This window comes from Papilio machaon, chromosome 4, assembly GCF_912999745.1.
Source record: "Papilio machaon chromosome 4, ilPapMach1.1, whole genome shotgun sequence".
NCBI classification, from domain to species: Eukaryota; Metazoa; Arthropoda; class Insecta; order Lepidoptera; family Papilionidae; genus Papilio; species Papilio machaon.
Genome location: NC_059989.1, coordinates 5,306,694 through 5,321,184, shown reverse-complemented (window position 1 = coordinate 5,321,184; position 14,491 = coordinate 5,306,694). Strand labels below are relative to the sequence as shown.

Genomic DNA, 14,491 nt, shown 5'->3' with positions numbered 1-14,491 from the left:
TTTACCTACTTTCCAAAATGTAATAAAATACATTAAATTGCAGCAACGGAAAGGACAAGTCCTTGCACTCCTTCACCATGCGGTCCCAACGCTGAGTGCCGTGAACACAACGAAGCCGGAGCGTGTTTCTGTACCGAAGGCTACGAAGGTGACCCGTACAGTCCATCTGGGTGTAGAAGGGAATGCGAAAGTAATGATGACTGTCCGTTAAACTTAGCCTGCACGAGATTCAAATGTATCGACCCCTGTCCGAAAACGTGCGGTCAAATGGCAGAATGTACTGTAGAAAAACATGTACCAGTTTGCACTTGCCCATCTGACCATACTGGAGATCCATTCTTCCGATGCCTTAGGATAGTAACTGAACGTAAGCAATCCAAGATTTACATATGTACAAAATAAATTTTATGTCTGATGACCATAAAACTATTAAAAAATTGTTTATTTTTAGCTCCACCGCTAAATCCTTGTGAGCCCACTCCTTGTGGACCAAACAGTCAATGTAGACAAGTCAATATGCAAGCAGTTTGTTCATGTCTTCCTAATTACATTGGGTCACCACCATCATGCAGACCACAATGCGTGGTCAACAGTGAATGTGATACGTCTAAAGCTTGCATAAATCAAAAATGTGACGATCCTTGTCCAAATACGTGTGGATTAAAGGCTCACTGTCTTGTCAAAAATCATAATCCAATATGTACATGTCCGGCCGGCCTAACTGGAGATCCATTTACCGTTTGCTACAGTAAGTAAGAGTTTATAAAATTCTAAACGGGATAGAAATATATTATATAGATATAGAAATATATTGATAGGGAATCAATTAATCATTTCCTTTAATTTTAGATATTCCACCAACAACAGAAATACCATCTTGTACCCCATCTCCGTGCGGACCACACTCGCGTTGTCAATTATTAGCAAGCGGACCAGCGTGCTCTTGTTTACCAGGCTATGTAGGCTCTCCCCCATCTTGCCGTCCCGAGTGTACAATCAACTCGGAATGCCCAGCATCCTTAGCGTGTGTGCGACAGAAATGTGAAGACCCTTGTCCAGGTTCGTGCGGAGTAGAAGCAAATTGCCACGTTTTGAACCATGTCGCAGTTTGTGTTTGTAACGAAGGATTTACAGGTGATCCATTTACAAGGTGCACACCTATAATTGAAGGTACTACAAATACATTTTTTATGAAATACAATAAATACTTAATTAACGATTATAAAACAAATACGATGTCTATATTTCAGCACCAACAACTACAAGTCCTTCAGATCCATGTAATCCATCCCCTTGTGGACCAAACGCTCATTGCGATAATGGATTCTGTACATGTATACAAGATTACAGCGGCAATCCATACGAGTCATGCCGTCCGGAATGTACTGGAAGTCAAGAGTGCCCTAGAGATAAAGCTTGTTTCAGAAACAAGTGCAGAGATCCATGCCCTGGAGTTTGTGGTCAAAATGCAAAATGTGATGTTATTAATCATATACCAACCTGTTCTTGCATTAGTGGACATACTGGCAATCCATTTACTCATTGTCAACCAGCAACTCCGATTGAACATGATGAAAATCCTTGCCAACCGTCGCCGTGCGGACCAAACAGCATATGCAGAATAAATGATAACACAGCAGTTTGTGCTTGTGTAGAGGGTTTCCAAGGATCACCACCAGCCTGCAGGCCAGAATGTGTTGTTAGCTCTGAATGTCCTGCCACTAAAGCTTGCGTTAATCAAAAGTGTATTAACCCATGTATTAATGCATGCGGTATCTCTGCTCGCTGTGAAGTAATTAATCACAGTCCAATATGCAGTTGTAATCCAGGCCAAACCGGAGATCCATTCAAGAGTTGTTATGATGAAATTGTGCCGACAAAACCCGTAGATGCTTGCAATCCATCACCGTGTGGTCCGAATTCGCTATGCGTCGAACGTAACGGCAAGGCTAATTGCAGATGCGTAGAAGACTACGTCGGACAGCCTCCAAATTGTCGGCCAGAGTGTGTTATCAACCCAGATTGCCCATCAAATCAAGCATGCGTGAGAAATAAATGTATCGACCCCTGCCCAGGATCCTGTGGCGTTGACGCGGACTGTATTATAGTCAGCCACACAGTCTCGTGCACATGTAGAGAAAAGTATACAGGAAATCCTTTCTTACAATGTGTGCCCCAAAATGGTAAGTGTAAATTGAAAAATCCTATCCTCATATTATTTTTGTACAAACATTATATTTATGATTTGAAAAGAGCCGAAGTAAAGTTGTCTGTTTCTTTACAGATGCAGTTGAAAAACCATGTGATCCATCACCATGTGGCGCAAATGCGATTTGCACTCAAAGAGACAACGCTGGTGCATGTTCTTGTTTAGACGGTTTTTATGGAAATCCCTACGATGGTTGTCGCCCAGAGTGCGTTCTTAGTTCTGATTGTTCGGCTGATAAGGCCTGCATTAAAAATAAGTGCACAGACCCTTGCCCCGGTATTTGTGGATCCAATGCCGAATGTGCTGTAATTAATCACGTCCCATCATGTGCTTGTTTAAAGGGTTACTCTGGCAATCCATTCGTGCAATGCAGTCCCCACAAACCGACACAAGAAGTCCGACCCTGTGATCCATCACCTTGTGGACCCAATAGTATTTGTCGTGAAAACGGTGAACTTGCGTCTTGCGAATGTCTTCCTGACTATCGAGGGGCTCCTCCTGATTGCCGACCAGAATGCACAGTGAGCAGTGAATGTCCATCTGATCGTGCATGCCATAAACTTAAATGTGCCGACCCATGCAGAGGAACTTGTGGTATTGGCGCTCATTGTCAAGTTATTAATCATAGTCCACTCTGTAGCTGTCCAGCCGGTACCAGCGGAGATCCATTTAGCAAATGCTTAGAAATAGAGAAAAGCGTCGTAGAAAAAGATCAACCGTGTAAACCAAATACATGCGGTCCATATAGCGAATGCCGGCCAGTTAATGGTCAACCTTCATGTTCCTGCTTATTTGGTTATTTAGGCGCTCCCCCAAATTGTCATCCAGAATGTCTGGTCAATACAGATTGCCCGTCACAGTTAGCTTGCATAGCAGAGAAATGCATCAATCCCTGCGAAGGCTCCTGCGGGTACCGAGCGGAATGTCGCGTTCATGATCACATCCCGATATGCAGCTGCCCCACAGGCTACTCCGGTGATCCTTTCATTCAGTGTGCAGAAGTCAAAAGTAAGTTAAATTTTTCAATTTAGCATTTCCCATTAAAATGTTAGTTTACTATTCATACAATCAATAATAATATTGTTTTATTTTACTCTCTTTTAAATCAATTGATAGATCTACGAATCCATTTTTCTGAATTTTCATTTTTATGCCCGTTATTTGATAACTATACATCACTAACTTATATAGAAACGGCTAAAACACTCACGTATATATATCCGGTGTCGTCACCGACTAGTTTCGAGCCCTACGGGGGCTCTTCATCAGGGTGAGTGGGATTGGTATTATTTCGCGGACGCGGCCCGTCGCTCACTGCTAACTAGTCGGTGACGACACCGGATATATATACGTGAGTGTTTTAGCCGTTTCTATATAAGTTAGTGATAATGTCTCACGAAAGTTTGAATAATTTAATAACTATACATCACTTTAACAAACTCTCAATAACTTTACTTGTGTCGTGTGTTTATTAAACTTTAGCGAATGGAAACGGTCCATACTAACACAATTTGTCGGCATCTAATACAAGTCCTCACTAATATGCACCAGACTACCCCATTTTAGGGGTGAGAACAGATAGCCATTTAAAATTGTTTTATAATTTTCAGATGAAGAATTACCACCACAGAACCCATGCAACCCATCACCATGTGGGAGCAATTCACTGTGTGAAGATGGAGTTTGCACATGTGCCCCCGGTTACTTCGGAGATCCATATCAGGGCTGCAGACTGGAGTGCAGTACTAACGGCGAATGTTCACCTACCCGCTCATGCCAAGGAGGAAAATGTGTAGACCCGTGTCCCGGCGCTTGTGGAACGAATGCTGTCTGTTCTGTGAACAACCATATACCATCATGCTCATGCCCGGCTAGTATGTCTGGTGATCCATTTTCGTTCTGCACTGAAGTAGCTCAACCAGGTAAACAATTTTCGGTTTGCTTAGATATTTTGCTACGAATTTAATTAATTTTGTGCACAAATTATGTGATTTAGTTATAATTCCATTCATTTACATTTTCTTTAACAGCAACACCTTGTTCACCGTCACCTTGCGGACCATATAGCGAATGCACAGTGAGTAATACTGGTGTCGCTGCATGCTCGTGCCGAGCCGGCCACGTCGGTTCCCCGCCGTCTTGCAGGCCGGAATGCCTGGTCAGCTCAGACTGCAAACTACAGCTAGCCTGTATAGACCGCCGGTGCCGCGACCCCTGTGAGGGTGCCTGTGGCCGCGGAGCACGATGCCAAGTTATCGCACATTCGCCCATATGTACTTGCAATGACGGATACACTGGCGATCCATTTACTTATTGTTACCCAGAACCATGTAAGTAATTTCTAAATACTTTTTTTACTTTTAATAATAAGGAACGTATGCACACACTAACTAAAAAACATTACATTTTAGCTATACCGTCTGGGCCTATCGATCCTTGTCAGCCATCGCCATGCGGACCGAATTCAATTTGCGTAAGTTCAGGAGAAATGCCGGCGTGCAGTTGCCAGCCTAATTTCATTGGAGCACCTCCAAACTGTAGGCCCGAGTGCACCATAAGCGCAGAGTGTCCTGCAGCTCTCGCTTGTGTCGCACAACGATGCAAAGACCCGTGCCTTCAGGCATGTGGCCCTCGCGCTATTTGCTCAGTAATCGACCATCGTGCAACTTGTGCCTGCGAGTCTGGCCTCGAAGGAAACCCATTCCAGGGTTGTTCACAACCTAACGGTAAGCCACAAAGTAGCTCCTGTCTTTATGCTAACTTTTAGATGTAAAGTTCAATATCCTGTTGATCGATGATATGCGATGATGTCAATAAATAAGAGAGGAGATTTATATTGGTGCACAAGGTACACCTGTAAACTTAATATTATGAAGAATAATTAACATTATAAAAATTAAAATAAGAATTAAATTACAACACATCGAAAATTTGCATTTAACCCTACGCTTCGCAAAGCGTGATTTATCATGCTTTAAATACATATGTGCTTATTCCGGAAGAAAAAAATTGAAGTCACGCCTCACACGGTTTACTAATGTTAATAGAATAGTACTGTATGGGCGTCTTTACTTTAGACCCGGGCGGTAACCATGCCTACCGCTCGGTGCGTAGGTCTGGACGCTCCTACAGCATCTGTTCTCATGCCGCTTGGATATTAAACAACGCCTTCGGATCAGGACGGTGAGATGTCATTTTAATCATCTAGAATTTTAAATGCTTTCAGAAGGGATGTAACTTTTAATATAATATATATTGTGAAATTAATGCCTTTGCTTATGACCGGAGCACGCGGAGATAACACAGCACTTACAGTTAGCTTGGACCGTTCGCTGTGACGGCCGCTTTGTGATGGTGCGGCTAAAGATGCGACCCCTTCACCGGATTAGAGGATCACTAAATGTCATCGAGCCGAGACAGCTTCAACTAACGCTTCGGACCAAGAAGGTGCTTCTACGGTGATTGATACCTTAACTGGTAAGTGAATTCATTGTTGTGCTAAAAAATTTCAGCTCCATCAAAAACTGAATACTTAAATCCATGCGAACCTTCGCCGTGCGGTCCGAACGCTGAGTGCAGAGTACAAGACAAGGCTGGATCGTGCACGTGCATACCTGATTATTTCGGTGATCCATACCAAGGATGCAGACCGGAATGTTTAGCCGATTCAGATTGTCCTCTTACATCCGCGTGTAATAAAAATAAATGTACGGATCCATGCCCAGGAGTGTGTGGACAGAATGCAGACTGTTACGTTACAAATCACAAGCCCTTGTGCAATTGTAGGACTGGATACACTGGTAATCCACTTTCTATGTGTACTCCTGTACCCGGTAAGTGTAGCTAACTTTGAATTTTGGAATTTTTTGCTCATTTAAAACAAAAAACTAAGGTGTCAACAATTTGGTTTTCAGAGAGGGACACATCAATAAGTGATGTTTGCTATCCAACTCCCTGTGGTGCAAACGCAATGTGTAGGAATGTAAATAACCAGCCGGTATGTTCTTGCTTACCAAATTACATTGGATCCCCACCAAATTGCAAACCGGAATGTGTAGTGAATTCCGAATGCAAGCCAAACAAAGCTTGCATCAATCACAAATGTACCACTCCATGTCCGGCTCCGTGCGGTCAAAATACCGAATGTAAAGTAATAAATCACAGTCCAGTATGCTCTTGTAAGAGAGGGTATTCCGGAGACCCTTTTACAATTTGTAGTTTGGTTCTACGTGAGTATCTAACTTATTAAACTCTTGTAAAAATCTTCTAAGGTATCAACTAAATTTAATTTTTATCTATGATTAATTTCAGAAACTGTTCCGAGTGTTTTCGCACCACTAGACCCATGCTTGCCGTCTCCTTGCGGTTTGTATGCGAATTGTCAGAACAATAATGGATTGCCATCTTGCTCATGTTTGCCGTCTTATACTGGCTCTCCACCATACTGTAAACCAGAATGTGTCGTTCATTCGGACTGTGCCAGTAATTTAGCATGCGTTGCGGAAAAATGTAGAAATCCGTGCGAGGGTTCATGTGGATTATACGCAAAATGTTTCGTGAATAATCATATACCAGTGTGTCTATGCCCTGATGGGTTTATGGGTGATCCATTCAGGGAATGCAGACCGAAACCGCTCGAAGGTACAATTAAGCAACAATAAAATAAAATTATAGATATAAACGATAAGCTGTGTCTAATGACATTTCGTATACTATCTTTAATTCTAGATACCACACAACCTACAGTAAGAGATCCATGTCGTCCAAGCCCATGCGGTTCGAACGCTATTTGCAGTAATGGAGTTTGTTCCTGCGAAGAAGGTTATCATGGGGACCCATACTTTGGCTGTCGTCCTGAATGCGTTTATAATTCTGACTGTCCACAAGATAAAGGCTGTCAACGAAACAAATGTGTGAACCCCTGTACGGATACTTGCGCTCCAAATGCAATCTGTGATGTTATAAATCACATACCTATGTGTTCTTGTCCAAAGGGTATGAGTGGAAACGCTTTCGTGGAATGTAGACCAACACTTGGTAATTATATTTCTTTTTAATATCTTTCTTCGTATTTAAAAGTTTTTTTTTCAATTATTGTCGAAATATAGATTGGGTAGCTACGAGCTTAGCGCAGCATCACAATAATCAAATTTTATTGTTTTCAGTGATTTCTGTAAACCCTTGCAACCCATCACCGTGTGGACCTAATAGTCAGTGCCATCAATCAAATGGGCAAGCGGTTTGTTCTTGTATACCAGGATTTAAAGGCAGTCCACCGACATGCAGACCAGAATGCGTCGTGAGTCTTGAGTGTCCCCTGAAAGAAGCCTGTAATAATCAGAAATGTGTCAATCCTTGTATCGGTGCCTGTGGAGCTGCAGCAGTGTGTGATGTCATCAACCACAATCCAATTTGTACGTGCCCTCCATCTTTCACTGGAGATCCGTTCATAAAATGTACATATAGCGGTAAGTTATTTATACTTTCGAGGTTCAAATTCTTATGGTTTTTTCTTCAAGAATATATTAGAAAATAAAATATATTAGAAGTATTTAGAAACATATTATCATAAATAAATTTTTCAGTTGAAACTCCCGTTAGAGTAGACCCGTGTGAGCCTTCGCCATGCGGACCGAATTCGGTATGTAGAATAAGCGGTGACAGCCCAATATGTGCATGCATGCCAAACTACAAGGGATCACCTCCTAACTGCCGACCCGAATGTGTTAGCAACAGTGAATGTGATAATCATTTGGCTTGTGTAAATCAAAAATGTAGCGACCCATGTATAGGAAGCTGTGGACCGAACGCGGAATGCAGAGTTGTCAGTCATTCCCCGATGTGCATATGTCAACAAGGCTACACTGGAGATCCATTTTCATACTGTAACCTAATGCCGGTAATCGAAACCGAAGTTCTAAATCCTTGCAGTCCTAGTCCTTGTGGATCAAATGCTATTTGTAAGGAAAGGAATGGTGTCGGAGCTTGTACATGTGCAGAAGGCTATTCGGGTAATCCCTACGAATCCTGTCGCCCTGAATGCGTAGTCAACACCGACTGCCCATTAAATAAAGCTTGCACAAGGATGAAATGTGTCGACCCTTGCCCCGGAACATGCGGCTCGAACGCTTTTTGTCAAGTGAATAACCATCTACCCAATTGTATATGCCAACCCGGCTATACAGGAAATCCATTTAGTCACTGTATTGTTATGGAAGAGCGTAAGTATATTTTAATTACACTGTTACGATATATTAAGCTTCCAAAGAAATAAAAATGTAAAAAAAAAATATTTTAATAAATATTACAGCTGATAATGTACAACGAAACCCATGCAACCCTTCACCATGCGGAGCAAATAGCCAGTGCAAAGAAATTAATGGTCAAGCAGTCTGCTCATGTTTATTGAATTTCGTCGGATCTCCTCCAAACTGTCGACCGGAATGTGTCGTGAGCTCAGAATGTCCCGCTAATTTGGCTTGTCTTAATCAAAAATGTTTGGATCCTTGTGTCGGCAGTTGCGGAGAAAATACTAATTGTAATGTAATCAATCATAGCCCAATCTGCGTATGCAAACAAGGTTTAACAGGAAATCCATTTACAAGATGCTATCCCATAAAAAGTAAGTGTCGTTAAACTTAAAACTAATTTTAGTGATTAAAAGTGTTTGTAAATTTCATATTTTTAATATTTCAGTGTCTAAACCACCAATGAGTTTGCCAAAACCAGATCCATGCTTGCCTTCTCCCTGCGGCGTGTATGCCGAATGCCGCAATATCGGTGATGCGCCATCTTGCGCTTGCAAGTCTGGTTATGTCGGTAATCCCCCCAATTGCAGACCAGAATGTACATTGAATTCTGAATGTCCCGGCAACCAGGCTTGTATCAATGAAAAATGTCGTGATCCATGTCCCGGTGCTTGCGGTTTGAATGCGCAATGCAATGTCTTCAATCATATCGCTCAATGTAGCTGTTTGGAACAATATACTGGAGATCCTTTTGTACAATGTCATTTTGAGCCGGAAAGAGATGGTAAAAAATATTTTGATAACTATTTTTGCTCAAATAATTATTGATAACTTTTTTTACCTGCAATAAAAAACCTATTCTAGATCCTCTTGAAAGAAAATAATTCAAATAATTAAAATTTAATATAATCTTTCTTTTTTTAAGCGATTGATTTATTGAAATACAACTTAGTAATAAAAATATGAAAGTAAGGTGATCTCTAAGGGACTTTGTAATAATTAATAGAAATACGTCGCATTAAATGTACACTAATATTTGTAATAAAATAATTTGCAGAAGTGTACAGCGAAATCGACCCCTGTAATCCATCACCCTGTGGTCCCAATGCCGAATGTAACGATGGCAAATGCACTTGCTTACCTGAATACAACGGCGATCCGTACTTCGGTTGTCGACCGGAATGTCTCATCAGCAATGACTGCCCACCCAATAAAGCATGTGCAAGAAATAAATGTATAGACCCATGTACAAATTCTTGTGGAAAAGGAGCTATATGTAAAGTTTTCAATCACATACCTATGTGTACTTGCCCTGAAGGCTACACGGGTAATGCATTCCTTGAGTGTCGTCCTTTTGTCTCTGAAATAATAAATCCTTGCAATCCTAGCCCTTGTGGACCGAACAGTCAATGTAGAGAAGTTAACGGCCAAGCAATTTGTACTTGTTTACTCGGATATCATGGGGCACCTCCGACGTGCAGGCCGGAATGTATATCGAGTTCTGAATGTTCGCTTGATAAAGCTTGTTCGAACCAACGTTGCATTGATCCATGCAAAGGAAATTGCGGAGCTGGTGCCGTTTGTCAAGTTATCAATCATAATCCTATCTGTTCATGTCCATCAGGGCTAACAGGCGATCCATTTACAAAATGCATGTTACAAGGTTGGTTTTTTTAGGTGTACTAATTTTAATTTCTTTATGGTATAATTATTCTTTAAAATAACATTATTAACTTAATTTTCAGCCACCGAATTACCTCCGTATGTTAATCCGTGTGAACCATCACCTTGTGGACCAAATTCAATATGTAAAGAGATTAGTGGTTCGCCGTCATGTGCTTGTCTCGACGAATTCACAGGCAGTCCTCCGAATTGTCGTCCAGAATGCATAGCAAACTCTGAATGTCCTAATCAACTCGCGTGCATCAATCAAAAATGCAAAGATCCTTGCCCTGGTTCATGCGGTATCGCCGCGGAGTGCAGAGTTGTAAGCCATTCACCACAATGTTTTTGCCAGCCGGGTTATACGGGAGATGCATTTATAGAATGTAAAATCCTCGACGTTCAACTGAGACCATGTTCACCATCACCGTGTGGGCCTAACGCAGTTTGCAAAGAATTGAGAGATGCAGGGTCTTGTGTGTGCTTACCGGATCACATCGGCAATCCTTATGAAGGTTGCCGTCCTGAATGTGTCGTAAACTCAGATTGTGCGATCAACTTGGCCTGTACACAAAACAAATGTAAAAATCCTTGCATCAATGTGTGCGGAAGAAATGCAGTATGCAATGTTCAAAATCATGCACCGAAATGTGAATGTTTACCGGGAATGAATGGAAATCCATATCAAGAATGCCACGAAGTGAAAGGTAAGTCACTTCAACATTTAATACTATAACATTTAAGTTAATATTACGTTTCAAGGTAAGTAAATTGATTTCTTTTATTATGTGGGCTTTATTTTTAAATATGCAATTTTTATTTCAGAAATGATTCCAGTGCAAAAGGACCCATGTACTCCATCTCCTTGTGGTCCAAACAGTATTTGTAAGGTATCGAACAATCAAGCTTTGTGCACCTGCCAACCCGAGTACTTAGGTTCACCGCCGTCATGCAGGCCCGAATGTCTCGTCAGCTCAGAGTGTTCGCTGCAAACAGCATGTATAAATCAGAAATGCAAGAACCCCTGCGAAGGAGTTTGCGGACAGAACACAGAGTGCAGGGTCATTAATCATAGCCCCGTATGTTCATGCCGACAGCAGTTCACAGGCGATCCATTCAGCCATTGCTACAAGGGTAAGTTAAAATCGTACACGTACTTCACAAATAAATCTACCAATCAATAACTTAAAAAAAATGTTTTTTTTACTTAAGATATAATTTATTTTTTCTTTATGTTTACATTTTTCTATTTTTCAGTTATCGATATAATAACTGTATCTAAGAATCCTTGTCTACCGTCGCCATGTGGGCCATATTCGGAATGTCGCGATACCAACGGGTCGCCTTCTTGCTCTTGTCTGCCACGGTACACTGGAAGCCCACCAAACTGTCGCCCGGAATGCACGCTCAACACGGACTGTGCTAGCGATAAGGCGTGCATCAACGAACAATGCGTCGACCCGTGTCCTGGCGCCTGTGGAATAAATGCGGAATGTAGAGTTCAAAGCCACGTTTCTATATGCACGTGCATCACCGGCTACATTGGTGATCCATTCACCAGCTGTTCGCTAAAACCTTTGAAAGGTAGATATATTAATGTTTTTTCTTGTATTTGCGAGACATATTCAAATTGTAGTTTACTAACAAAAGTTTTTTATTTGACAGATGAGACTCCGATAGATCCTTGCAATCCATCACCATGTGGTTCGAACACAGAATGCAATAACGGTGTTTGTACATGTCTACCTGAGTACCATGGTGATCCATATTTTGGTTGTCGGCCAGAATGCACCTCAAGTTCTGAGTGTCCATTGGATAAGGCGTGCGTGAAGCAGCGATGTGTCGACCCATGCATTGGAACTTGTGGTACGGGAGCCATATGCGAAGTTGTCAAACACATGGCTATTTGTACGTGTCCTCCGAGAATGACAGGAAACGCTTTCATTCAATGTAATCCAATTCAAGGTAATTTTTTGAACCATTAAAATAAATTAATAAAAAAAGTTTTCAATTTTATTAAGTATCGGAAACACATTTGATTGCAGATGTTATCCGTGATAACCCATGTCAGCCCAGCCCTTGTGGACCCTACAGTCAGTGTCGAGTATTCAACGATCAAGCAGTTTGTTCTTGCTTGGGTGGATATTTGGGTTCGCCCCCCGCCTGTCGACCAGAATGTGTCGCCAGCTCCGACTGTCCAACAGATAAAGCATGTAGCAATCAGAAATGTATCAACCCCTGTGTAGGGTCATGCGGTGTCGCAGCGAAATGTCAAGTTATTAACCACAACCCAATATGTACTTGCCCTACCGGACTTACTGGAGACCCTTTTACGAGATGTATTAAGATGCGTAAGTTTGCGGTTCATTAAATCTATTTAGAAAACATTATTTAGCTAGAATAAGCATACATTTTTTTATATTTTTAACGCATATACTTTTTGTTACAGCCGTAATCGACGCCGTAGTGTCAACCAACCCTTGCCAACCATCGCCATGTGGACCTAATTCCATTTGTCAATCGACTGAATCAGATATTCCTACCTGCCAGTGTATGCCTGACTTCCTCGGATCTCCTCCAAATTGCCGACCTGAATGTATTTCAAACAGTGAATGCGCTCAACAAATGTCATGTATAAACAAAAAGTGTCAAAACCCGTGTCTACAAGCGTGCGGAAGTAACGCTGAATGCAAAGTGGTAAGCCACACGCCAGTATGTATGTGTCCAGAAGGATACGCCGGTGATGCATCGGTACAATGCACTGTAAACGCTCTAATAATCAATGAGCCCATATCGCCTTGTGTTCCATCGCCGTGTGGCCCTAATGCTGAATGTAGAGAACGGTCTGGAGCAGGTGCTTGCTTCTGCGTAAACGGTTACTTCGGAAATCCATACGAGGGTTGCCATCCCGAATGTTTAGTAAATTCAGACTGTCAAAGTAACAAAGCTTGTGTAAGGAATAAATGTATCGACCCTTGCCCCGGAACTTGTGCCGTTAATGCGGACTGTCAAGTAGTAAACCACTCACCATCATGTACATGTCGGCCGGAGTACACTGGCGATCCTTTCAGACATTGCTACATCCAAAGTACGTATTAAATTTGAACATTCCTAAGATTTGTGTACAAAAAAAAAATTCACTAGTGCCGATATAAAATGAATTTTATACCTTTTTTAATTTTACAGTTAAGGACGAAGCAAACACCGATCCGTGTCAGCCTTCACCGTGCGGTCCCAACAGTCAATGTAAAGTTACGAACGGACAAAGCGTTTGCTCGTGTCTGCCTGAGTACAGAGGCTCACCTCCAAACTGTAGACCGGAATGTGTTGTGAGCACGGAGTGTTCGACTGATAAGACTTGTAAGAACCAAAAGTGTGTCTCACCATGTCCCGGTCCCTGTGGTCAGAACACTGACTGTAAAGTGATTAACCACAGTCCAATTTGCACATGTAAATTAAAATATACAGGAGATCCATTCTCCAACTGCTACAAAATTACTGGTAATTTTTAAATTATTACATTGGCACTTTTTGTTTTAAAATTTGTAACTTTTTACTAACACACGATTACACTTTTAGGCCCAATTTCGGCAGTATCTGAATCAGATCCTTGCGTACCTTCTCCCTGTGGTTTCAACGCTCAATGTCAGAATTTACGAGGAGTACCGACATGTTCATGTTTACCTGGCTTCGAAGGAAGTCCGCCAAACTGCCGACCGGAGTGCACAATAAACGAAGATTGTGCAAGTAATCTTGCCTGCATCAACCAAAAGTGTACCGATCCATGCAAAGGCTCTTGTGGAATCAATGCAAATTGTCATGTTATGAAACATGTAGCCGTCTGTACTTGTAACGAAGGTTTTACGGGTAACGCTTTCACTCAATGCACAGTTGTGAAACAAAAAGGTAATTATAAATATAAAATATTTTAGTTTTTTTGGGTATGTTATTTTGTTAAACTTTATTACTACTGTTATGTATTTAATTTATTTTTAGACGAAATCGAACCATGCAATCCATCGCCGTGCGGTCCAAATGCGGAATGCTTGAAAGGAATTTGCACTTGCCTGCCTGAATTCCAAGGAGACCCGTATAGCGGCTGCCGACCTGAATGCTCCCAAAGTACTGAGTGTGATCGTAATAAAGCCTGCATCAGAAACAAATGTGTCGATCCTTGTCCCGGAACGTGTGCAGCTACCGCCGCCTGTAATGTCGTTAATCATATTCCGATGTGTAGTTGTCCTGAACGTATGACAGGCAATGCTTTTATAGAATGTCGTCCAATTACGGGTAAGTTTTTTTTAAAAAAAAAGGATATTATTTCCAAATTACTACATTATATTGTTCTTAAAGTATTTTAATACCATCACGT

The 14,491-nt window shown here is 41.6% G+C and overlaps 1 protein-coding gene across 1 annotated transcript in view; it reads left to right on the top strand.

The window, feature by feature from the left end:
- LOC106710707 overlaps positions 1 to 14,491 on the top strand; it is a 98,961-nt gene that overhangs the window by 47,673 nt on the left and 36,797 nt on the right. The window contains exons 48-73 of the mRNA XM_014502850.2: positions 44 to 367; positions 452 to 748; positions 850 to 1,170; positions 1,251 to 2,183; positions 2,285 to 3,217; positions 3,820 to 4,131; positions 4,240 to 4,539; positions 4,621 to 4,935; positions 5,722 to 6,042; positions 6,124 to 6,438; positions 6,521 to 6,850; positions 6,938 to 7,246; positions 7,375 to 7,677; positions 7,795 to 8,430; positions 8,520 to 8,831; positions 8,906 to 9,241; positions 9,515 to 10,120; positions 10,203 to 10,826; positions 10,945 to 11,253; positions 11,377 to 11,703; positions 11,785 to 12,084; positions 12,165 to 12,470; positions 12,569 to 13,207; positions 13,306 to 13,620; positions 13,699 to 14,025; positions 14,116 to 14,409. Of these exons, the coding sequence (XP_014358336.2) occupies positions 44 to 367; positions 452 to 748; positions 850 to 1,170; positions 1,251 to 2,183; positions 2,285 to 3,217; positions 3,820 to 4,131; positions 4,240 to 4,539; positions 4,621 to 4,935; positions 5,722 to 6,042; positions 6,124 to 6,438; positions 6,521 to 6,850; positions 6,938 to 7,246; positions 7,375 to 7,677; positions 7,795 to 8,430; positions 8,520 to 8,831; positions 8,906 to 9,241; positions 9,515 to 10,120; positions 10,203 to 10,826; positions 10,945 to 11,253; positions 11,377 to 11,703; positions 11,785 to 12,084; positions 12,165 to 12,470; positions 12,569 to 13,207; positions 13,306 to 13,620; positions 13,699 to 14,025; positions 14,116 to 14,409 (10,644 nt within the window). The remainder of the gene's footprint in view (positions 1 to 43; positions 368 to 451; positions 749 to 849; positions 1,171 to 1,250; positions 2,184 to 2,284; positions 3,218 to 3,819; positions 4,132 to 4,239; positions 4,540 to 4,620; positions 4,936 to 5,721; positions 6,043 to 6,123; positions 6,439 to 6,520; positions 6,851 to 6,937; positions 7,247 to 7,374; positions 7,678 to 7,794; positions 8,431 to 8,519; positions 8,832 to 8,905; positions 9,242 to 9,514; positions 10,121 to 10,202; positions 10,827 to 10,944; positions 11,254 to 11,376; positions 11,704 to 11,784; positions 12,085 to 12,164; positions 12,471 to 12,568; positions 13,208 to 13,305; positions 13,621 to 13,698; positions 14,026 to 14,115; positions 14,410 to 14,491) is intronic.